Here is a 25,242-nt window from a genome sequence, read left to right on the forward strand (position 1 = left end):
TATAAGGCTAATCAATGTGGTCAATTTCCAGTTATCTACAGGCAGATTATCTGCCTTTGGATCAGACTAAGACAAATATTGCTTTCTTTTTCTTAGAAGTATTATCCATTCCTCTAATTTATGTTTTATAGATCTGTTATCACCTTTGAGTTATAATTTATATACCATAAAATTCACCCATGTTAAGTGTACAATTCAATTACATTTTTAAGAAATTTACAAAATTGTGCAATCATTACCACAATCCAATTTTAAAACTTTCCCATCATGCCCAAAAGATCCCCTGTGCCCATTTTTTCTGATTCTTGTTTTTTATTTAAATTTATTTATGTTCAACTTTTATACAAAATTTTAAAAATTTGTTTTAATCCAAGAAGATATTTAGCTCTAGTTATGTGGCTGGAGTTGGGGCAGTGTTCCAGATAGTAATCTGTATCTGTATAAAAGTGAGAGGTGGTACAAGCCCTACGTGGATGGTTCAATACCTTATGTGGAATTTCAGACATTAGTATTTATAATACATGCCCATATTTAAATGTAAATATCAAAAGAGATGCTAAAAGCAGACATCATAATTTTTTCCCTTTACCCCCTTAATCAATAGAGATAACTCAGAAGTTTGCATGAACTAGTAAGCAATTTTAAGTAACAGTTTCTACAACTTGTGTTCCCTCCCTGTGTTGCAGGATACCCAGACCCTGAGGTCGTCTGGTTCAAAGATGACCAGTCAATCAGGGAGTCCCGCCACTTCCAGATAGACTACGATGAGGATGGGAACTGCTCTTTAATCATTAGTGATGTTTGCGGGGATGATGACGCCAAGTACACCTGCAAGGCTGTCAACAGTCTTGGAGAAGCCACCTGCACAGCAGAGCTCATTGTGGAAACCATGGAGGAAGGAGAAGGAGAAGGAGAAGAGGAAGAAGAGGAAGAGTGAAACAAAGCCAGAGAGAGGCAGTTTCTAAGTCATATTACAAAGACTATTTCTCTAAAGCTCAAAAAATCCAAGATAGTAAAAGCACCTAGTGTGATAGATTATTTAGTTAGGTCATTTAGGGGTTGATTCTTGGGCAACAGTGGTTGATACCCAGCAGCATTGTTGATGGGCATTAGTTTGAATTAGCTGGCACCTTTAGATACTAGTACAGCTAGATTTCATTTTGAGAAATCACCAGTAACTTGTCTGACCAGTTGATTTTAGAGAAGAAGTAACCAAAAGGAAAACTGACCTGGGCAAAGTCATAAATTCCCCTACTGAAAGCACTCGTGATCCTGTGGTCACAGCTCTGCCCAGAGGGTCCCTGGAGGTGGGGGTCTCTCCCAGCTCCTACTCCAGAGAACCGGGTCTTCTCCAGCACTGCAGCACTTCATTCTGCAGGCAGTTGAGCCATTTTAACTTATGAGGCACATTTCATTCCAAAGTATACCATAGACGTTCGAACTTTTCATTTCCCTCCCCTGTTCTACCTGCCAGCTTTTCTGAATCTGAACTTGCCATGAGTTTAAGCACTTGGGACATCACGCTTCTTAGATTCTGAAGACATGTCCCCTGTTCATGGATGACTGGCTTCCTTGGGAAAAGAGAATCTTCTTTCTTCCAAAATCAGTAGGCACTCTAAACTTATCCCCTCTTTGAAGATGTCTAGCAGCTTCAGACATTTTTATTCGAACCTATGAAAAGTAATTCCTTGCTGATGTGCTTTTTTTCTGAAACCACAATTCATATTTGTGCTGTTTTAGAGCATCAGCTCTGCATGTGTGGTAACGGTTTTTGTGTTTGAATGTATGAAAAACCAGTTTGCTGAAAAGTTAGTCTTAATTATTTATTGGCCACTATGAAACAGATTTCAACTGAAGAGCTATAGAACTCCACATACTTGGGAATCTTCTTCAGGATAGTCTGAGTTTAATACACCTTCATTCCAAACACTCTTCAGAGAACTCTACCTACCTTATGGGTTCCACAAGGTTTTTCTTCTTGAATGTGCATCAATCATGCCTTGCCCCCAACCTTGAAATATATTCTTAGATCTGATAAATGCACTCAGACTTGTGTCTTTAGGAATTTTTAACTTTCTTTCACTACATTGGCACTTAAATTTTTCTTTATAAAACTTTTTGAAGGTCATAAACAAAGACCATAAACTGATATGCCTAATACATTTCCTCTGCGTGTGTGTGTAACATTCCAGTTACTTTTTCTTTTCCACTGTTTGTAAAGTGCAGCAGTTTAATATTTCAAGGGACTTTTCAATAGTTCCTTAAGAACCAATTTTAAATTACTTCAGTGCAATCCTACATAGTATCAACATTAGAATTTTGCTTTACTTAGTCTTATGTTATCTTCCATTCTATTTTTATCTGCTTTTTGCTGCTAGCTTCAAATTGCCAGTATTTTTCTTTTTGCTTTTTAAACAGTTACAATATTTTTTCATAATAGCCACAGTATTGCCACAGTTTACTATAATAAAGTGTTTCTAATTTGAGTTAGAGCATTCAAAGCTTTTATTCATCACGTTTAACTGTGTTTAGACTATAACCTTTGTGTGCGTGTATGTTGTATATGTGCGTGCATGTGTGGTGTGTATGTTTGTTTACAGGTTTTTGATGCCTTCTTGAAATTGTGTTAATGTTCTCCCAGTTTATTATGCCATCAGAATGGTAAATGAGAACACTACAACTGTAGTTAGCTCACAATTTAAAATAAAGGATACCACAGTGCATGCGGTTTGTTCAGTCTTTGCAGCCTTCTCTTTTCCATGCCACCAGTTGTAGAAAACCCAAACAGATCTTGGAAACTAAAAACAAATGCTCTGGTGCAGAAAGTGGCTTATGTGGTTGTGTTTTACTAAGGAGCAGAATGACTTAGGCAGTTCTTGTTTATACTAGGTAGCCTCATTTGCACATTTATTTCAAAGTTTCTCTCAAGCATCATTTTGGTTCAATTACATTCTAGTATCTACAGTATCCTCATAGTGCTAAAATCTATATGACATTTTCATTTCAAAATCATCATCATCATTGATATTACTTACCAGGGTGTGGTTTGCATTTGTAACTTTGGTGCAATTTGTTACTTGCAGCCGGGTGTTATCTTTCTCTGTGTTGATATCGAAGCATCTGTTCTCCGGAAGCCGTTACTCCTGTTCATAGGAAGTCTGTTGTCAGATATCAGATGGTGAAGTCCCGTGTCCTGAGTGTTCAAACAATATTGTAGATATTCTAGAAAGAATCAAGACATACTATTTAATGTTGGACTACATGATTTTATGATTCCACAGTGTAGTCTAGAAAGAAACAATCCATTGTCCAGATGATAAATATTTAAATTATTTCATTTTTTTATAAGGCAACCATAATCCACAAATGTTCCTAGTGAGAAAATTATTATTTTTAAAGAAAAGGACTTTTTATTCCTTATTAGTGAAAAATGTACTTTACAGTCTGAAAAATAACAAATATATTTTCTTCTACTCTGTTCTCATCCCAGATAGAAAACAATCCATTGATTATTCCTTACATTGCAGAGCTTCATATTAAATGAATTTCTACCTGTAACTAAAAAGACATGCCGACTGTTGTCAGCTCTAACTTTATTTATATGTCTCTATTTCTTCTTATCAAAATGTTTTGAGTTTTACTTTCTACATTTTACCTGCTTTTAATACGTCTGTGCTAATGAGTATCAAGGAGGTGAAGGATAATTGAATTCTAAAGAAACTCAACTCTCCACTCTTCTCCACTCTTCTTCAGAAAATATGAGTAATACTACTTATTTACCCCTTGGGAACTCCTCTGTATTTTGAAAGGGAAGCTAATAGCTGTAGCAGTCACTCCTGAGGCTTTTTGCCCCCTGACATATGATTAGGACCACATTCCTGGCTCCCTGGCCAGATGAGACTGTGTGACTGTTCCTGGTCAGTGAGGTGTAAGCACAAGTGATGTTTGACCCTCTGGTCCAGAGAATTTAACTACTGGTGCAAGCCTCTCCATAATGACTGCAACATGTCAGGTGGTGGCTGCTTTATCCACCTGGATCCCCAGCAAATCCCAGATGGGTACGTAAGTAACACAAGCAAGAAATAAATCTTTGTTCTTATAAATCACCAAGATTTTAGCATTCTTTGTGACTGCAACATAACCTAGATTATCCTTTATAAGGTCATCATCATATTCTAGATCTGTTCTATTTTCAGTAGGGTAGTCATGAGTCACTAGTGGCTATTTAAATTTAAATTAATTAAAATAAGTAAAATTTAAAATTCAGTTCCTCAGTTGCACTAGCCACGTTTCAAGTGCTCAATAATCACATGTGACTAGTGGCTGGCTACTTTATTGGATAGCACAGATTAGAACTTTCTGTAAGGTTCTATTAGATGGCACTGTTATAGATGGGCTAGGAGGAAAAGAGAAACTCCAAATTTTCCCTTAACTGTGCATACCACTTTTCAAATTACTGTGAAATTAAAACTTCAAAGTTTGTGTGAAATCAGTCTGGAGAGTATGGTCTACAGTTTCATCAATTGTATTAGATAATACAGACCAAATACTTAGGTTATTGTTTTTGATTATTTATATTGATATATTTTTTAAAGTACCAGTTCTGTGCTTCTCACCACAAAATCTAAATAGATCTGCAGTTCATAAGCAATTACCAGACTACAATATGAAGCAACCAGCTAAGCCAAAGATCTCCAGTATTTTTAGAACTTAGGAGCTACTCGAGATAGGGGAGCATCCAATGGGGACAAATGAGATAGAAGCAAAGGAGGAGACACAGTCACCAGGGCAAGATTTCCTTGACAGTGAACCAAAAGGAAAGAGGAGGGGCCATCCTGACAGCTACAGTCATTTTAACCTCAGTGGCTTTGATAATAACTCCCTTCCCGTTGGAACTGGAAATACCCAGGATATACACAGCACTTGGAGACAACAGTCAATTTCTAACTGCTGGCTGTTTGAAATTTTAGCTCATAGGCCTTGCTGGTGTTCCAAATGCCTGCACATCACGAGGAGGGTTTCATGTCAGAGACCACAGCCCCAGCAGCGACCACATGGAAGCATATGGTAAATCTTCACAAGACATTATTTGACTCTCTGGGACTAGATTTCTTCTAGTTGGAGATAATGATGGAAAAGGGAGGTTACAAATTAACCTTAGTCAATTTATTATTATTAGCTTCTTTGGGGTAGTAGCTTCCAATAGTTAAGAGACAGGTTAGGCTATATAGGGCAACAATCTTGCTCCAGATGGTATGTTACAATGAACGATAGCCTCAGCTCAAGTTCAACAAGTACTTATTAGTAAGCAGTGATGCAACCTGTCCCATAAGCTCCATGAAGCCCCAGATCTCTCTCCAAAAAGCACCTCACCTGTTCACTGAAGGCAAATGCACCAGGATACCAGCATAGGATCTAGCTAACCTGGTTAATCAAGTGGAGTCAGTTCCAGCTGTGTAGCTCATGCCTCAGTTTCCTCATCTATAAAACTAGAGTAATAATAGTTCCTCTCTCAAAGATCATTATAAAAATTAAAAGAGCTCATGCATAGTACCTGATCCGTATGGTAAGCCCTATTCCTCTGGCACTCGAGATGCTAAGCTGTGTCAGAAATATCCTCTAGGGGGAGGGTATGGCTCAGTGGCAGCGTGCATGCTTAGCACCCCAGAACCTCCATGAAGACAAATAAACTTAATTACCTCCCCCATTAAAAAAAAAAGACAAAGCTAAATAGCTTTAATTTTTTTTAATTTTAACAAAGAGAGCATCCTCAAGAAACTGGTAATACTTCTATAGAAACAAAACAAATATGTGAAAAAGTTATATACTAATGAAAGATGGAAAGAATTATTTAAATTCCACCCACCTCCCAAAAAAGGATCTTTGAAACTGCAAGTACCCATACAATTGTACAAAAAACAATTGCATGGGTTTATGAAATGTTACAACTGCCTTCTTGTTCTCTGGAAAAGTTTTAACTCCCAGTCCCTAAAGACCCTCTTCTTCATAGTCAAAGAAAAGCTCATCTGACCTTGGAGTCTTATTTCCAATCAAGAAGAAATTTCTCAAAATTGGCTTGAATTTAAATTTATCATTTAACCTTTAATCCCAAAAAGTTCTCTAATTTTTAATTTATATTTACAAAAGCTAATTCACATTGACTTCTTTCTGACTGCATATTAACCACAGAACAAATAGGGATCTGCTACGCAGTCCCAAGAAAAGGCTGGGTAGATAACTTTAAAAAAATTGTCTAGAAAGCTTAAAATTCTCCTATTTTCTGGAGAATCAGGAGATTAAGGGTTTAGAAAATGGGGAGCTACCACAGCAGAGAGAAGACCAAAGATTAACTCCTGAAGATAAGCAGTAACTCTGTTCTCTTTAGAGCCCCCAGTAAACTGGGAGTGAAGGAATAATAATTTTTTTAAACTACAAACCCCTCAAAGACAAATATAGGAGAAGAGAGATGAAAAATACCAGAATTTTGGAAGACGGAAAGCAAATAGATGAGTGGGTAACTTACTTAGAGGACAGAAGCTGAAACCTGACTTCCCGCAGAGAAGAAGGCCAATGGGAAGGCAAGTCAGTTTTGTCCTGAAGAAGCCCTAAAAGGTCAGAGACCAGAGGAACAAGGTACCTATGAAGGGGAGCCTCAAGAGGAATTGAGGTATCAATTCACTGATACAAACCAAGGTCTTTAAGGTCAAAGCAGGTCAAAAGGAGATCAATGCAGAAGTAGGATAGGACACCTAGGAGTTAGGATAGACAAGGGTCCAAGAGTCCAGGAAGTCAGTCTGAACACATCAGCAGTACCCATGGTCAAAGTACAGAGAAGAGCCTGACCCTAGAAAGGCATTTGCTTGCTCGAAGAGTTTTTAAAGACAGATAAGCTCCTTTAAAGTTAAATTGGTTGTACAAGAAGCCAAATCTTTAAGACTTTTAATAAGGCACCCTGTTAATGAATGCCTTATATTCATTTATTTAAAGTAGAAGCTCAGTTAATTAATTTCCATTTAATCCAACTTGCCTGCCTTAACAACAGTTTTCATTCCCTCTGTAAAATAAATTAATTGATGCCCACACACTTCTGTTCCACTGATGCCCACAAGCTGCATTATATATTTACCAAGAGTCAATTGGGTTTGCTCTTAAACTTTATGCCAGTTGTACTTGTAATTACATAATTTAATTATTATATAAATCAGTAAAAATTGAGTGCTAAAGGGAAGAGTAGCTGTTTCCATGGAAACTAAATTGAGACTAGTGGTCATATATGGCAGACTGAACACTTGCATTTACTTCCTGCTTCCCAAAACCTCACTAAAATGAAAGTAAAGAGACAAAAGGCATTAAACCCACAGGGCAAAGAATAAGAGATGTGATACACTAGACTTGAGTTGTTGACAAACTTTGGGAATACACTAATTAATAATTAATTTTGTTTCAACTTTTTCCACTCTGCAAGCATCTGCGGGGGAGAAAACCTCAAAAACCAAGCTGAGTCCTACCACAGAACAAGGCAAAAACAGAGCAATTAGACCACCCCTTCCCCTACCCCCACCTCCTCCTCTAGCCCATATGCCCTCTGACAGTCTCTCCTCGAATGCTGGCAGATAAAGGGGCTTTTCAAGTTAGACCAGATCAGCTGTGGAATGATGGACAAGCACAACTGAGGGTGGGAAGGAGGCAACTCTTAAAAAACATAAGGATCAGGCAACCATCAATTTGTTCTCTGTATACTTGATGCTAGCTGGGTTTTGTTGTTGTTGTTTTAGATTCCCCATGTAAGAGATATCATACAGTAATTGCCTTTCTCTGTCTGACTTTTTTCACTTAGCATAATGCCCTCAAGGTCCATCCATGTTTCACAAACGGCAAGATTCCATTCTTTTTTATGGCTGAATACATATATTTAAGCATCTTTATATATAAAACATACACAAAACATCATCTTTATCCATTATTTGTTGATAGACACGTAGGTTGTTTCCATATCTTGGCTACTGTAAATTATGCTGCAATGAACATGGGGGTACATTTATCTTTTCTAGTTAGTGTTTTCATTTTCTTCAGATAAATACCAAGAAATGGAATTGCTGGATCATATGGTAGTTCTATTTTTAATTTCTTGAGGAACCTCCAAACTGTTTTCCATAGTGGCTGCACCAATTTATATTCCCACCAACAGTGCATGAAAGTTCACTTTTCTCCACATCCTTGCCAACATTGGTTCTTTCTTGTCTTTTTGATGAAGTCATTCTAACAGGGGTGAGGTGATTTCTCATTGTGGTTTTGATTTGCATTTCCCTGATGATTAATGATGGTGAGCATCTTTTTAGGTAACTTGGTCATCTGTATGTCTTCTTTGGAAAAAATGTCTATTCAGATCTTCTGCCCATTTTTTAATCAGGTTGTTTGGTTTTATGCTGTAGAATTGTATGAGTTATTTATATATATTGGATATTAACTCCTTATCAGATATATGATTTGCAAATATTTTCTCTGATTCATAGGTTGCCTTTTTATTTTGTTGATGGTTTCCTTTGCTGTAACAGATGATTTTTAGTATGATGTCCTATGTGTTTATTTTTGCTTTTGCTGCTTTTACTTTTGGTGTCAGATTCAAAAAATCATCACCAAGACCTATGTCAAGGAGCCTACCATCTATGTTTCTTCTAGGAGTTTTCTGGTTGAAGGTCTTACACTGAATTCTTTAATCCATTTTGAGTTAATTTTTGTGTATGGTGTAAGACAGTAATCCAATTTTATTCTTTTGCATGTAACTGTCCAGTTTTCCCAACACCATTTATTGAAGAGGTTGTCCTTTCCCGATTGTACATTCTTAGAAGTTCTGTCATAAATTAATTGACCATCTGTGCATGGGTTTATTTCTGGGCTCTATTCTGTTCCATTGATTTATATGTCTGTTTTTATTCCAAACCATACTGTTTTAATAACTATAGCTTTGTAATAGAGTTTGAACTGAGGGAGTATGATGCCTCCAGTTTGGTTCTTCTTTCTAAGATTGCTCTAGCTATCTGGGGTCTTTTGTGGTTCCATATGTTAGGATTGTTTGTTTTATTTCTGTGGAAAATGTCACTGGAATTTTGAAAGGGATTGCATTGAATCTGTAGATTGCTTCAGGTAGTACAGACATTTTAACAATATTAATTCTTGCAATCCCTGAGCAAAGAATATCCTTCCATTTAGCTGTGTCTGCTTCAATTTCTTTCTTTAATTGCTGTACAGTTTTCAGTACACAGGTCTCTCACCTCCTTGGTTAAATTTATTCCTAGGTATTCTTTTTGATGCAATTATTAATAGGACTGATTTCTTAATCTCTCTTTCTGATAGTTCATTACAAGTATATAGAAACACAACAAATTTTTGTGTATTATTTTGTATCCTACAACATTACTGAATTCATTTATTCTAACAGTTTTCAAAAGGCGTCTACAGGGTTTTTGATATATAATATTATGTCCTTTGCAAATAGTGACAGTTTTACCTCCTCCTTCCCAAATCAGATGACTTTTTCTTGCCTAATTGCTCTGGCGAGGGCTTTCACTACCATGTTGAATAAAAGTGGAAAGAATCTTGTCTTGTTTCTGATCTTAAGGGAAAAGCTTTCAGCTTTTCACCAGTAAGTATCATGTCAGCTGTGGGCTTGTCATATATGGCCTTTATTATGGTGAGGTATGTTCCCTCTACACCTGCTTTGTCGAGAGTTTTTATCATAAATGAATGTTGAATTTTGTCAAATGCTTTTTCTGCATCTATTGAGATGATCATATGATTTCTGTCCTTAATTCTGTAAATGTGGTGTATCCACACTGACTGATTTGCAGATGTTGAACTAGCCTTGCATCCCTGGAATAAATCCCACTTGATCATGGTGTGTTATCCTTTTAATGTACTGTTAAATTTGGTTTGCTAATATTTGTTGATGATTTTTACATTTCTGTTCATGAGGGATATTGGCCTGTAATTTTCTTCTGGCTTCCTTGTCTAGGTTGTTATCAGGGTAATGATGGTCTTATAAAATGAGTTTGGAAGAGCTCTCTCCTCTTCTATTTTTTGGAAGAGTTGGAGGACTGGTGTTAATTCTTTTTTGAATATTAGGTAGAAAACACTAGTGAAGCCATTTGGTCCTTCACTTTTGTTGGTTGGGAAGTGTTTGATTATTGATTCACTCTCCTTAGTAGTAATTGTTCAGATTTTCTATTTCTTCATGATTCAGTGTTTGTAAATTGTATGATTCTAGAAATGTATCCATTTCTTCTAGGTCCAGTTTGTTGCTGTATAGTTGTTTATAGCAGTCTCTTATCCTTTGTTTCTGTGGTATCAGTTGTAATATCTCCTCTTTCATTTCTGATTTTATTTATTTGAGTCCTCTATTTTTCTTTGTGAATCTAGCTAAACATCTGTCAATTTTATCTACCTTTTCAAAGAGCCAGCCCTCACTGTGTTGGTCTTTTCTATGGTCTTTTCAGTCCTATTTCATTTATTTCTGTTCTAATCTTTGTTATTTCCTTCCTTTTACTAACTTTGGGTTTTCTTTGTTCTTCTTCTAGTTCCTTGAGATGTAAAGTTAGGTATTTATTTGAGACTTTTCTTGCTTCTTGGCATTTATTGCTATAACCCTCTCTCTTAGAACTGCTTTTGCTGCATCCCATAAATTGTAGTATGTTATGTTTCCATTTTCATTGTCTCAAAGTATTTTTTATTTCTCTTTTGATTTCTTCTTTGATCCACTGATTGTTCAGCAGCATGCTGTTTAATCTCCACATACTTGTAAATATTCCAGTTTTCTTCAGGTAATTGGTTTCTAGTTTCATACCATCATAGTCAGAAAATATGTATGATAAGATTTCAATCATCTAAATTTATTAACACTTATTTTGTGGCCTAACATATGATATATCTGGAGAATGTTCCATGTGCACTTGAGAAGAATGTATTCTGTTGCTTCTGGATGGAATATCTCTGTATATATCTGTTAAGTCCATCTTGTATAATGTGTTGTATAAGGCTGATGTTTCCTTATTTTCTCTGGATGATCTATCTATTGATATAAGTGGAGTAATTAAAGTCCCCTGCTATTACTGTGCTGCTGTTTCTCCTTCTAGGTCTGTTGATATTTACTTTCTCTATTGAGATGTTCCTACGTTGGGTACATATAAATTTTAAAGTGTTATATCCTCTTGTTTGATTGACCCATGTATCATTATATAACTCCCTATCTGTTTCTTACTATAGTCTTTATTTTAAAATCTATTTTGTCTAATATAAGTATAGCTACTCCAGCTTTATTCTGGTTTCCATTTTCACATAATATCTTTTTCCATCCCTTTACTTTCAGTTTGTGCATATCCTTACATCTAAGGTGAATCTCTTGTAGGCAGTATACAGATGGGTCTTGTTTTTTATCCCTATGTCTTCTGGCAAATTTAGCTCATTTACATTTAAAGTAATTATTGATGGGTATGTACTTATTACCATTTTGTTCGTTGTCTTGAGCTGTTTTTGCGGTACTTCTCTGTTCCATTCTTTTTCTCTTGCTCTCTTCTTTTGTGGTTTGATTACTTTCTTTAGTGGTATGCTTGTATTCTTTCTCTTTATCTTTTGTGTATTTAACTATAGGGTTTTGCTCTGTGGTTACCATGAGGGTTACATATAACAACTTATATCTATAACAATCTATTTAAGTTGATAACAAACTTAAGTTTGATAATATTCTAAAGGTCACCATTTTGGTAGATTTAAACATTTACCAAGATGTAATATTCACTTTTAAGGGGACTTTTAGCACCTAATTAATCAATCCCCTTAATCATTATAAGTTGCATTTATAAATGTAATGAACACATTTCATTTTCACGTTAAATTCTTCAATTGTTTCATAATAGAACTTCTCAAGAAATGCCCCAAGCAAATACCTTCTCAAGTAAAGTAAGTCTCATAAATAAATTAAATTTATAAACACCATGGGACTTTATTTCTTTTAAATGTTTCAATACTGTTTATAAATTTAGTAAGAGTTAAATTTTGAATCCCAAATCTAAATAATTACATAATCTATATTTTACATTGGAATCACATATTAACCTGTTTCTCTAATATGCCTAAATCTCTTTACATTCGATAAATTCAAGAATTTAATTATTTTAGTATTATAGATTTGATTTACTTCATTACTTCATTTGATTTACTTTACTAAATTTCAAATTCAACAAAGTTACAAAAATTTGTTCACTTGAAGGAATGTTACCTTCCCACTTGGGGGTACGTTACCTTTGCAGCTGGCTGAGTTTGTTTCTTAACCTGAATTCAACAGGGCATGAGACTGAAGCTACAAGACACCCAGTGATATTTCTTGTGATTCTGAATGCCAGGCTAAGTCCCTTTCTGTAGTCATTATGTTTGGAATTCTAAAATCTTAAGTCCTAAATGTTCCTTTATTCATAGAAGTATGCACCCTCCCCCCCAAAAAGGCTGTAGCTTACTTCTTTCATGACTTCATTGGTTTTACATTCTTTAGTTTTCCTTAGATATTTAAATGTTTCCCATCTATCTCTACAGATACTTAAGGCCAGATCTTTGGATCCTCAGGATTCTTTAGTAAGCATGTCAAAAACTGTTTGGGCTGCAGAATCCCAAAATGTTTTCATATCCTACTTTCTGGTAGGGCCATATCTCTGCAGACATTAAAGTAATATCTGACTGAATTATGGATATCATGGATTTGTCTGATCATTCTAAGGTCATTCTAGTGACTCTTAGCATTTTCTAGCAAGGCTCACAGTCAACAGGCCCTACCTGAACACAAGCTTCAGTTTTTAGTACCACTCTCTTAAATACAGGCAAATAGCCAAATACCATCAAACATTTGAGACAAGTCTCTAACAAAAAAAGACAGAGGATGACAAACATTAAAAAATAACAACAACAAAACAAAACAAACAAACAAAAAACTTGGGAGAAACTTAGACCATGCAGGGAGAAGAAACAATAATTAAACATCATCAAAGAGACATAAGAAAACATTATATCCAAGAAACAAAAAAGGATGCTATTCATATTTTTTTAATTAAATAAGCATTCAAAGAATTAGATTGGAAGACAAAATTATAGAAATCTCCCAGAAAAAAGAGCAAAAAGACAATGAACAATAGAAGAGAAAAGAGGAGCAGAGAGGTTCAGTGTGCAACAACAGGATGCTACAGAACAGAGAAAGCCAACCAGGAGTGGACCCTGTATCCTGCCTAACAAAGTATTAGTTCTCTACATCAGTGGCTCTCAGAGCATGGTTCAGGACTTAGGGGGCTCCTGAAGACGCCTTAAGGGGGAACATGAGGACAGTACTCTTTCAATAAAAATACTAACTTATTTGCCTTTTTCACTCTCATTCACTCACAAATGTAGAGTGTTTTTCAGAAGCTTCATGATGTGTGATAATGTCATCACTCTGACAGCTTATATATTCTTATGATTTAAATTTTTCTTAGTTTAAATGTCTAATATGGATAATATAGAATAGTTATAAGCCACATAAATAAAAGCTCTTTAGGGTCCTCAAAATTATTTAAGAGTTTGAAAACCACTATTCTGGGTGTGCACTTTATTCTGGCAGTGCACTTTAGTTTGAAAATCCCAGGTAGCACCCAAAACATCATCTGTATTAACTGTTGTCTCCTTTTCCTTTTGAGTTTTCTACCAGAAATTCAATTCATATAAAAATATGAAAGAATTTACTGATTTTGTAAGGGAAGTAGATAAGGGAGTTCATATTGATCAGTGTTTCATTTGAAAAGTCCTCCCAGACTTGTCTCTTCTCCTAGGTTCCTCTCCTCTTCTTTTTACTTCCCCCATACTGCCTATCTTTCCCTTACTCTCTTCCCTCCCCTTTTGCAAGGCAGTTTAAGTATATCCAAGATTGAGGGGAGAAAAAACCCAACATGTCACTGATATCTACTCTCATTAGAAGGCAAAAAGACAAAAAGGGATTTGTTTTTAATAAAGTTAAAGAAAAAAGTTTACTCACAAAAACACTCACTGGAAAAAAGCAAAATACCTATAAACAGAAAGAACATTAAAAAAACCTAATGCCCTTACTTATCCAAAGATAAACACTAATAATATATTGGTATATCCCCTTCTAGATTTTTTTTTTCTCTGTAGACAGATATACCTAACTCTTATAAAAATGAGACCTTACTACGCACCATGTGTAGTCCATTTTTCTACTTAATATATTCTAAACAATTTCCATGTCAAATGCGTCTCTGCATTATTATTTCCCTAACTTTTTATTTTAAATTTTGTTCAAACTTGGAGAAAGCTTGATAGAACTTAGTTTAATAAACACCCTTAAACCCTCCATGCAGAATACTGTTGGGAGATGATTCACTCTAAACATCTCACTTTTCTGCACAATCCAGGTCTTCTGATCAAAGACGTTTACTGTCAATTCAAGAATATCTGTATAAGGAGCTGAGGGGGATCAGAATGTACTACCCCAAAATATGCCACTTTGGCATAAGAACTATTCTGAGCTGAAGGCAAGTGAAAAACAGCAGATGCAGAAAAAGCTCTATCCTCCCCCTATTTGCCTAAAAGCAGGGCATATTTCCCTTTGTGCATGTGTCCCTATCCTCTCTCGTACATCAGGAAGAGCAGAATAACTCTTAATCACCACTCTAAACTTGTCTCAGCCCAGAGATGGCAGCGACATAACAAACTTTACTAAAAATAACCCTTATCTCCTATTAGTTTTCCCCACTTGTTTACCTTCCCACGATTTACTGCCCATAAAAACCTAAACCTCCTTTGCTTTGTCTTGTCACTTCACCACAAATTTATTGCCTTTTGTTAAAATAGTATATAATCCTCTGAATCTGATCCATTTCTTCAAGGTTTTCAATTAATTTCTGTGAGGCTCCCCATCTGTATATGAAATAAAACTTTTTCTTCTATTCATCTTTTGTCAGTTCAATTCACAGGATACCAGACACTGAACCTAAGAGGGTAGAGGATAAAGGTTTGATTTTCTCTCCCCTACAGAGATATACCAAGAAAGTGAAGCTTAAATATGTTTCTCTCCCTGGAAACCCGATCGGAATAGTAAAGATAAAGATCCCTCCTTCCCCTCTTGGAGAAGACCTTCTTACATTCTAGAATAAAGATAAGGTTTCTCTCTCTTTGCAGGGAAGGATGCATATGTCACCAGCAGCCATATATATGATCAGTTTCCTTATTCCAGGGTTCCTCTCCTGTAGTGCACCCCACTGCATATGCAGGTATCATTAGGCCTGCATGACGTTGCCCTGTGTAGGTGGGGCTTGGGAACCAACATAAGATGTTGCTCTGGCTACTGTTTTTGCCATAAATGACAAACCGTTTTTGTTTCTGACTCAGAAGCCTCATTATTTATATATACATATACATATAAATAACATTTATATATACACACATACATACACACATCCTCATCCTGCCCCTCCATCTGGACCCAGACTAATCCCCACATACATACCTTAAGCCACAAAGTGTACCCTGAGTGTTCAAACTCTGCCCTGCTTCCCTTCCTGGGAAACCCCACACTCCACCCACTTGGAGCAGGCCCTGGCCCATGTGTGTCCCCTACGCTGTTCAAAAGAAGAGAATATTTCCTCATCAAGGGAGCTGGGCAAAGAGGCCTGTTCTCTCATTACAGGAGGCTGGCACTTGGGCTGGGTCACAAAGGGGAGCAATGCCTTGAGGCTGTTCTTTGGGAGGAAGGCCCTAACAACAGGCAGTAATGGTTCAGGGACAAAATCTGGGCCCGTCGCTGCTGCTGGGCCATAAAAGAAATATATGAAAATAGGAGAGAGAGAGAGAGAGAGAGTGTGTGTGTGTGTGCGTGTGTGTGTGTGTGTGGCAGGCTACCTTGTTAGCTTGCAAATAGAGTGAAAATTTCAGATCTTTCATAGTTTCTGACTTAACAATCACATCACTTTGCCACATTTGCTCTTTGTTCACAATTTCTCTCCCATGCTTGTGTTCTCTGTCACACATAAACACACACTATTCTTGCTGAATCATCTGAAAGTAAGTTTCTGCAAAATCATTTTTAATGTTTGAATGGCATACTATTTTAAACCTCTATCATTATTTAAACAGTCTGTCCTGTTGAACATTTAGATTGTTTCCAACAGTTTGGTATTACAAACAGCATTGTGATGAGCTTTTATAACTAACTAAATCTTTTTTCATATCCTAAATTCCTTAAGATAAATTCCAAGAGGTGTAATCATTGAGACAAAGGACACTCACAGTTTGAAGGTTTTGGTATGTATTGCCAAGCTGCCTTTCAGACAGTGTATCTATAAGTCTACAGATTCAGTAGCAAAGTTTAAGAATGTCTTTATAACCCTGCCAACAGTATAATTTTTATCTTTGACAATTTGAAAAAGGAGAAACAGAAGAGGGCATCTACCTCATTGTTTTAATCATTTGTTCATAAATGTGACTGATCTTCACTGGTGTGTTCATTAACCATTTAGAAGACCTCTGGCCTAAAGCTGATCACAGAAAGTCATCAAATACTAAGGCAGCTATCTCACCATATAGGGTCTCCTCTCCACATCTGCTCAGATCTGTTTTTCCAAGCTCACATTCTCAAAAGAATAATGTGATATAATTTTTTCATATTAGGTCATATCACTGGCCTTTCTGTGGGCTAACAAACTGAAAGTTTAGAATGGAATTTAGGTTTGAATCCTATCACCTGCCCCTCCTTTTCTCCGGGTTTTTGTGTAATGAAACCAGATCAGTTCAGGAGGTGGGGAATGACCTCACCACCATCTTCCATCTGGCCATTAACAGAGAGTATACGGGTATGTTTTGAGGTGCTTGACCAACCATGAAGACTGCTGACATCTGGACTCCTACCTTCCTGAACTGAAGACAGCCTGGCCAGTAGTCCAGGGCTGATCAGAATTACGTACCCCTCCCCATTTCCAATCACAGGCAGAAAAACCAGAAAAACTGAAAAAGAGAGAGAATTGTGCACTGCAGGGCAGAAGGAAGAGTCAGCCTGGCTGCCTTTCAATTCAATGACTCTGTGCACAATCTCTTGTCTACCAGGTAAAACATGGCCTAGTGAATTAGATATGTTTATTTCTGATATTCCCTGTGATAGGTGTTTTTCATTTTCGGCCACTCAGTATCTAAACACACTTCCTATTTGGAGGGAATTCCAATAAAGAAGCTCAAGTATGGGCAAATAGCCCCTTTCCCAGCTTCCTTGTCTCTAGAATTTGGGCTTGTGAACTTCCAACCATATGCTCCTAAGACTTTGATTCTGGAATAACACAGAGAAGTAAATGGCAGTTTAGAGTCTCTCCAGAGGTGGCAGAGGACACAATAATGGCTGCACCCGATGTCCAATGGTGGCAGGCCAATGACAGAAGCTGCTGGATACTAATCAGATTCTTCCTGTATATTGATTTGGTCTCTATTTTTACATGCCTAATTTGTCCTGGCTCCTGTTGATGTTCCAAACCTTATTCTTCAGTTTTTTCATCAATTTTGTGAGCTATCCAGTGTCCTTTCAATGTATTCCTTTTTTCTCTAACTAACTAGTTTTGGTCTCCATTGTTCAGGAAGCTGGAAATCTGATTAGCACACCCCACCTGTGTATAGAAGTTGCCTTTTCCATGGAGATGAAAAGATGAGAGAGAGGGATGCCTCCCTATCAGTTGCTCCAGGGTCAGGTGCCCAGCTCTAGTCCATAAGCATCCATTATCCTAATACTGTGTGATAAACATTTCATTGCTGTGTTGTATAGTCTTACCATCTATACATATATTCCTATCTGTAGTCAGAGGGATGGGAATCATAGGATACCAAATAACAGCCACTATCTGTCACCAGGTCTTTGCCTCAGCAGCTTCCTTTAAAAAGAGGTGCCAGTGACTCTAGATCCTCAACATCTTTCTTATACCCCGACTAACTACCATAGTTTCTCAAGTGGCCATACTGATGCAGACCATCCTATTTCCTACTGTCAGCATTCCTCTTTATTTTTATTATCTATCATTTATGTTATTTAACTTATAAAGTATATCTAACATGTAAAGTATAGCAAAAAGGGCCCAAATCACAGATAGACACCTTAAAGAATTACCACTAAGGGAAAACCTATATAACCACCATCCAGGTCAAGAAATAAGGTATTTTCATTACTCCCAGAACTCCTCCCCCTGCCCCTCTTCTCACCCCTGCTACTTGTCCCCTCTTGGTCATAAATTCCTCCCTCCCCACTATCCACTATCCTCGGTAAGTAAGTAACCACTATCCTGTCTTTTGTGATAATTTTTTTTTGCTTTTCTTTAGTTTTACCACCTGTGTATAAATCTCTTAAACAATATAATTTCATTTAGCCTGATTTTGAACTTTAGATGAATGAATCATAATGTATATATTCTTTTGTGCCTTACTTCTTTCATTCAATATTGTTTCTGAGACTCCTCTGTATTATGCTCAGAGCTACAATTTGTTTGCTTGCATTACTGTAAAGTATCCCATTGTAAGACAGACCACAATTTATTTATTCTACTGTAGATAGATGTTATGTTGTATTGCAGTGTGGGACTATAATAAAAAATACTGCTCTGAATATTCTGGTATATGTATCCTGGGGGAACTTTAAGGCCATCAACCCAGCATTAGAAAAACAGTCATGGGATATACGTATCTTTGACCTTCCTAGACAATGGCAAACTGTTTTTCAAAGTGAATGCGCCAACTTACCAACTGCAGCCTTTGGGAGTTTCTGCCACAGGACACCCTGAACGACAACTGATGGTATCAAACTATTTCATCTTAGCCACTCTGGAGGATGGCTAATGATATCTCCCTGTGGTTATAATTTTCATTTCCCTGATCAAAGAGGTTGAGCATATTCACCTGTTTACTTGTCATTTATATTTTTCCTTTGGTAAAGTCCCTATTTAAGTCTTTTGCCCACATTTTACATATGATTATCTTGTACTGATTTGAAGGAATTTTCATATGTTGTGGAGACTAGTCCTTTATTAACTACATGTATGGCAAATATCTTCTCCCACTCTGTACCTTGTTTTTTTTTTTTTTTTGCTTACTTTATGCTATCTTTTGATAAACAAAGGCCCTTTATTTTAATATAATCAAATGTAGCAATCTTTTTCATTTATAGTTGGTACTCTTTATATCTTGTTTTAAAATTCCTTCCTTACCTTTGAGTTCATAAATATTCTCCTAATTTCTAAAAGCTTTAAATGTTGTCTTTCATATTTTAAGTCCAGAAATGACTGTTGTGTATAGTGTGAGGTAGGGAATTTTTTTTCCCCACATGAATTTCCACTTGTCCCAGCATCGTTTATTGGAATGTCCATCTTTTCACTACTTTATCTCTGTCATAAAGTGACTATACATGTGTGGGTCTGTTCCTGGGCTCTCTTCTGTTCCATCAGTCTATTTGCCATCCCTATGTTAATTCTATACTGCCTTAAATACTATAATTTATAATTAATCTTGACATCTTATACAGCAAGTTCTAATATCTTGGCAATTTTTGGACCTTTATATTTCCACATAAAATCTCAGTCTGCTTCTCAAATTCCACAAAAGTCAAAACAAACAACAAAAACTACTTGGTGAAATTATGATTGAGCTTGCATGCAATTTATAAATTAATTTGGGGAGAACTATTGTCTTTACTGTATTAAGTCTTTCAATCTATGAACTCAGTATCTCTCCATTTTTTTAGGTCTTCCTTAATGTCATCCAACAATATTTTATAATTCTCTACATAGAACTGGAACATTAACACAAGGGCCATGTAATTATGCATACATGTTTAAAATTGTTGTTTTCCTGATGAATGGAAACATTCAACGTTATGAAAGATTTTATCTCTAGTAATGCTTTTTGGCTGGTATCAATATAGATGTATTAGCTGTATTAGTTTTCAACTGCTGCTGTAACAAATTACCACAAATTCTGTGGCTTAAAACAATACAAATTCATTATCTTACAGTTCTGCAGGTCAGAAGTCCAAAACAGGTCTCACTGGGCTAAAATCAAGATGTTGGCAAGGCTGCATTCCTTTCTCAAGGCTCTAGGAAAGAATCTATTTCCTCTTGTTTTCCAGATTCTGGAAGCCCCCTTCTTCAATCTTTATCTGCATCTTTCTACAACTTTCTTCTGTAGTCACATCCCCTTCTGACTGACTCTTGAGTCTTCTTTTGCCTCCCTTTTTTGATTACAAGGGACCCACTCAGATAAACCAAGATGATCTTCTCATCTCAGGGACCCTGATTTAATCACACTCACAAAATCCCTTTTGGCAAGGAAGGTAACTTATATGGTTTGAATGTCTGTGACACGCCCTCCCTCAAAATTCATATGTTGAAATCAATGAGATTAGCGTGCAAGTAAAGAAGGCCCTAGAAAACTCACTGGATCAGTCTCTCAGTCCTAGCATTGGCATTAGCATTCACCTGCAGAGAAATCCTGGCTTTTGCTTTCAGTAAGCAATCATTATTCTAGTTTCAATTTACTATTCTTTATCATCACCAACACAAGCCCTCTCTCCTCTTTTGGTCCCCATGTTTGTCATTTTTCAAGTCTGTCCTTCCTTCCTTCCTTCCTTCCTCCCTTTCCTTCCCTTCCCTTCTCTCCCCTTCCCTCCCCTCCCCTTCCTCCCTTCCTCTCTTTCTTTCTTTTTCTCTTTCTTTCTTTCCCTTTCTTTCTTTCTTTCTTTCTTTCTTTCTTTCTTTCTTTCTTTCTTTCTTTCTCTCTTTCTCTCTTTCTCTCTTTCTCTCTTTCTTTCTTCTCTCTTTCTCTCTTTCTTTCTTTCTTTCTTTCTGTAATGGGATATGGTAGGCAGAATAATGCCCCTCCCCCAAATATGTCCATGCTCTAATCCCCAGAATGTTACTTAAGATGGTAAAGGGGACTGGCAGGTGTGATTAAGTTAAGGATCTTGAGATGGGGAAATTATCCCAGACTATCTGGTTGGGCCCAATGTAATCACAAAGGTTGTTATAAGAGAGACACAGGAGGATTAAAATCAGAGAGGGCATTACAACAAAAGAAGAGATAGGAGAGATGTGACTGAGCCAAGGAATACCAGCAAGCTCTAGAGGCTGGAAGAGATTTAAAAAAAAAAAAAAAAAAAAAAGGGTTCTCCCTTGGAGCCTCAGAAGGAACAAGCCCTGCCAATATCTGGATTTTTACCCCGAAAGGATCATTTTGGACTTCCAATCTACAGAGCTTTAAGAGAATAAATTCCTGATGTTTCAAGTCAGTAAGTTTGTGGTAATTTGTTACAGCAGCAATAGAAAACTAATACATGAGAGCTGATTTGTCTTTTCAGATAATACTTTCAACCTATAACTAAGAACCTGATTCATTATCTTGCCTTACACAGTTTGGGCGAAGCATCCCTCCTTCCACTACGGGTATATGACAGAGACCTGGCCAATCAGCATATTCAGTGACAGGCATGTGACTCAAACTAATGAGATTATTTCCAGGACTGGTACTGGAATAAATGGGAAAGTCATGTTTTTTTGTCCTGGGACTGCCAGGTTAAGCAAAAGAAATGCATTGATTCCCTTGCTGTTAAGAATAAGGTGAAAACCCACAAAAACTGAAGGAAAAGCATCAAGTACCAGGCCTCAGGAACTGGAACCAAGACTCATAGCCCTTAAGACACACACTCCCTCTTTCGTTTGCTTAGTTTCTTCTCTTTCCACATGGAAGGCAAGATGATTATCTGGAGCCTGGGGCACCTACATCTCCTTATCTTTTTTTTTTTAATTAAAAAATGTTTTTTAATTTTTTTTGGGGGGGGAGGTAATTAGGTTTACTAATTTATTTATTTTTAGAGGAGGTTCTGGGGATTGAACCCAGGACCTTGTGTATGCTATGCGTGCGCTTTGTCTCTTGAGCTATACACTCCCCTCCTCTTATCTTTAATAATCCTGACAAAAAGACAAACAGTACACCTGAGCATACTTATATTAATTTCACAGAAGGACTCTAATGTACTCTGTGTCATGATAGTCCCAAGTCTTGAAATAATTACTTTTGCTAGGGAAACCATGTTTGATCCAGACTGAGTCATGTTGCCAGGCAATGTGTCAGGCAATGAGGGGGAAAAACACAAACACAAACAACTCAAACAAACCACTACCACCAAGAAAATACCCTGCTCCTTTCTTATAAACTTGTAGTCTAGTGAGGGAGAGAAATCACACAAGTAAATACAGAATTACCATGGTCTATGTCATGAGAGGAAGTACATGGAGACTATGGAAAGGAGAATGATTCATTCCAGTTAAGGGAAACTGATGGTGAATTTAGGTCAGGAGGAAGATAGGAATAAAGATTCTAGGTAGACACAATAACAAGTTCAAAGTCCCTGTGGTAGAAAGGCTCATCACTCACTGGAAGACCTAAGATAAAGCCAGTATGCCTAGGGAGAGCATGGTGTGACTGAGACTAAAGAAGCAGGTAGGGGCAAGACCATGCACATTATTGTAGGTCCCGTTAAATATTTTATACTTTATCTTAATTGCCTTTAAAAGCCATTTAAATGTCTTAAAGGAGTGGGGAGGGGAGAGGTAGTAGATATGAACAAGTTTGTATTTGGAAAAGATCACTGTGACTATACTGTAGGGAACAGGCTGGAGCTGGGCCTAAGCAACTGTAAGAAGATACACTGAGTTTTAAATTGATTTCCAACAGACAGAGCTTCATGCATTCCTGCCTCCTACTTTCCCACTAAGTAGGTTATATTGGGGGAAAAATCATTAAACGAATGAAAGAAGCTTTTAGACGGGTGATTATTTGCTTTGCAAGATGGCTCACTTCTTTATTTCCTTTGCAATTTTTTTCCCCTCTGATCAGTCTGTAATTCGAGTACACCAACTTGCTCTTTAAAAGAAGTTAGGACAATCAGGCAACAGGATCTCTGCACAACCTGTGGGACTGTAAGGATCAGGCTCTGACCATTGTTTAGTTGCTATACCTCAATCTCTAGATGTGTCATGACTCTAAATAGCTTCCCAACCCTGATGACTCTCAGATTTATATCTCTAGTCCACATTTCTTCCTGCAACCTCAGTGTCTAAATCTAGTTGTCTACTCAACCTCTCCAGCTGGATGTCTAACAGACTTCCAACTCAACAAGTGAAAAACAGACTTGCTGATTTCTGCCTTCAAAATCACTTCTTCTACAACTCAATTATTCAAAGTTACTCATAATGTCTCTTTTACCTCTTAATCCACATCTACTATATCAACAAATCTTGCAGCTCTACCAAAGTATGTCCAGAATTCAATTCAGTTTTCATCACCTCATTTGTAACTACCCTGGCCCAAACCACTATCACTATGGCCTGGATTACTGCAACAACTTCCTAACTGATAACACTTTTCACCAACTAATACATATTCTTTTTATCTGGTTCCCTCTATATAACCTTTGGGAGATGGAGGATTTGTCTTTCATTTAGTGCCAAGAACCACAAAGCAATCTCGCAGACGCTCCATAAATACTTGCTGGAAAGAGTATTTTATACCATCGCATGTACAGTAATTAATTTATGTTTATGAATATGTGAAAACTGACCGTTAGGAGACTTTTACAAACCAAAATAAAAACCCTAGAACAAACCAGTGAATGGAAAGTGGGGTCAGCTGGTTGAAGCACTTTCCACAAGCTGTCCCGCTTTCCTTAAGCGGACAGGTTTTCCATATATGCCAACATCCCTCTATTTTGAGCTACTGTGGGTGGAAAGCTCGTTGGACTCTGCACCTCACCCTTAGCCGACAGCCTTATCACCTCATCATCGTCCTGCCTCGGCGACGGGCGAGCCCACGCGGCTTAGAGCTGGAAGACGCTCTTGGGCACCTCCAAGCCCTCACAGACGACACTGGCTCCTAGGCCAAACGTGCGACTTTCATCGTATAGGTAAGGGGCAAACTTGTTGACCTTCACTGTACGAATAACTTAAAGTCAAAAGGCAAAAGTAATAAACCTGCGGCGACTGAACCGTCAACCTGGCTACTACTTCAGAATCTACCAGTTAAGACGAGCAACTCCCCCCAGCCTCTGGGGATGATGGGAAACGAAATCAGCGTCTATTGCCCCGACCCAAAATGGCAGGTTATTCGAACCGCGTGTATAGAGGTGAAGATACTGCCACTGGGAGAAGTGACGATAAGAAAGGAGAATGAAAGCAACATTTTCTTAATCCAACAGAGAGGCGGCAATTATACGAGAGAGAGTAACCAGGGAGGGCGAAGTAAAAACAGCCGGCCTGGCGAGGGCAGCCAAAGGCGACATTGACCTAATCCAAGATGGAGTGAGAGGTTATTATCGGCAGCGCAAAGAAGGCGGTGATTACCCTGATCCAAGATGGCGGCGGCAACTGAGGCGAGCGGAGGGGCAAAGAGCGCCGCGAGAGTCTTTGCCCTCCTCCAAAATGGCGGCCGACGTGTGTACTGTCCCTGGCTCCGCCCCGCGGCCTCGGCCCCGCCTCCCCCTCGTCCCTCCCTCCACCGCCCTGCAGTGCCCAGTCCGCGCGGTGGTGCTCGCGCGAGGAGACTGGCCTCACGGCACTTGACATGGCGGCAGCGGCGGCGACTGCAGCGACGAAGGGGAATGGGGGCGGCGGGGGCCGGGCTGGAGCCGGCGAAGCTAGCGGCTCGCGGAAGAAGAAGGGTCCGGGGCCTCTGGCCACGGCGTACCTGGTCATCTACAATGTGGTGATGACCGCGGGGTGAGGCTGGGGCCCGGGAAGGGGGGGATAGAGCTTGGCCGGGGAGGGGGCTCTGCGGCCGGCGGAGCGGCCCGGAGTAGTCCGCCGCGCGCAGTGCAGCCCCGGCGGCGGGTGTCCGGGCCCCGGCACCTGGGCGCTGAGGGCAACCGAGGCGGAATCTTCCCGGTGCCTGCCCGGAACTCTCTCCTGGGCCGGGGGTCGAGCAAGTTCCCCGGCACCGGGTGTGCCCCGAGCTGGAGTTCCGCGGCTCCAAGAGGGATTGGGGAAGGCTCCCCAGGTGCTGGTCTGGAGGGCCTTAAGAGGACAGGTGGGCTAGCCACAGGGCCAGGTCTGGAGGGCGGTGTGCAGGGCGATCCTGCAGCGCAGAGAGCCCAGGCGGCAAGTCACGAATAGCGAGGTCTTCCCCGCAAAGGGAGTGGAGGGA

The 25,242-nt window shown here is 38.4% G+C and overlaps 2 protein-coding genes and 1 long non-coding RNA gene across 8 annotated transcripts in view; 2 read left to right on the top strand and 1 right to left on the bottom strand.

The window, feature by feature from the left end:
• MYLK (myosin light chain kinase) overlaps window positions 1-2,728 on the top strand; it is a 199,522-nt gene extending 196,794 nt beyond the window's left edge. For all 6 annotated transcript variants that reach the window (XM_031454585.2, XM_064494510.1, XM_064494515.1 and 3 more), the window contains one exon: window positions 687-2,728. In XM_031454585.2, coding sequence (XP_031310445.2) covers window positions 687-937 — 251 coding nt within the window. In that variant the 3' untranslated portion in view covers window positions 938-2,728. The remainder of the gene's footprint in view (window positions 1-686) is intronic.
• Window positions 1-24,522, bottom strand: part of LOC135323066 (uncharacterized) — a 48,516-nt gene extending 23,994 nt beyond the window's left edge. The window contains exons 1-2 of the long non-coding RNA XR_010384199.1: window positions 24,444-24,522; window positions 3,036-3,222 (exon numbers count right to left, since the gene is read on the bottom strand). This is a non-coding gene — a long non-coding RNA (uncharacterized LOC135323066). The remainder of the gene's footprint in view (window positions 1-3,035; window positions 3,223-24,443) is intronic.
• Window positions 24,523-24,600: 78 nt separating this feature from the next.
• Window positions 24,601-25,242, top strand: part of HACD2 (3-hydroxyacyl-CoA dehydratase 2) — an 88,356-nt gene continuing 87,714 nt past the window's right edge. Inside the window, exon 1 of the mRNA XM_031454617.2 lies at window positions 24,601-24,818. Within this exon, the coding sequence (XP_031310477.1) occupies window positions 24,664-24,818 (155 nt within the window). The 5' untranslated portion in view covers window positions 24,601-24,663. The remainder of the gene's footprint in view (window positions 24,819-25,242) is intronic.

Source organism: Camelus dromedarius, chromosome 2, assembly GCF_036321535.1.
Source record: "Camelus dromedarius isolate mCamDro1 chromosome 2, mCamDro1.pat, whole genome shotgun sequence".
Classification (NCBI taxonomy): Eukaryota; Metazoa; Chordata; class Mammalia; order Artiodactyla; family Camelidae; genus Camelus; species Camelus dromedarius.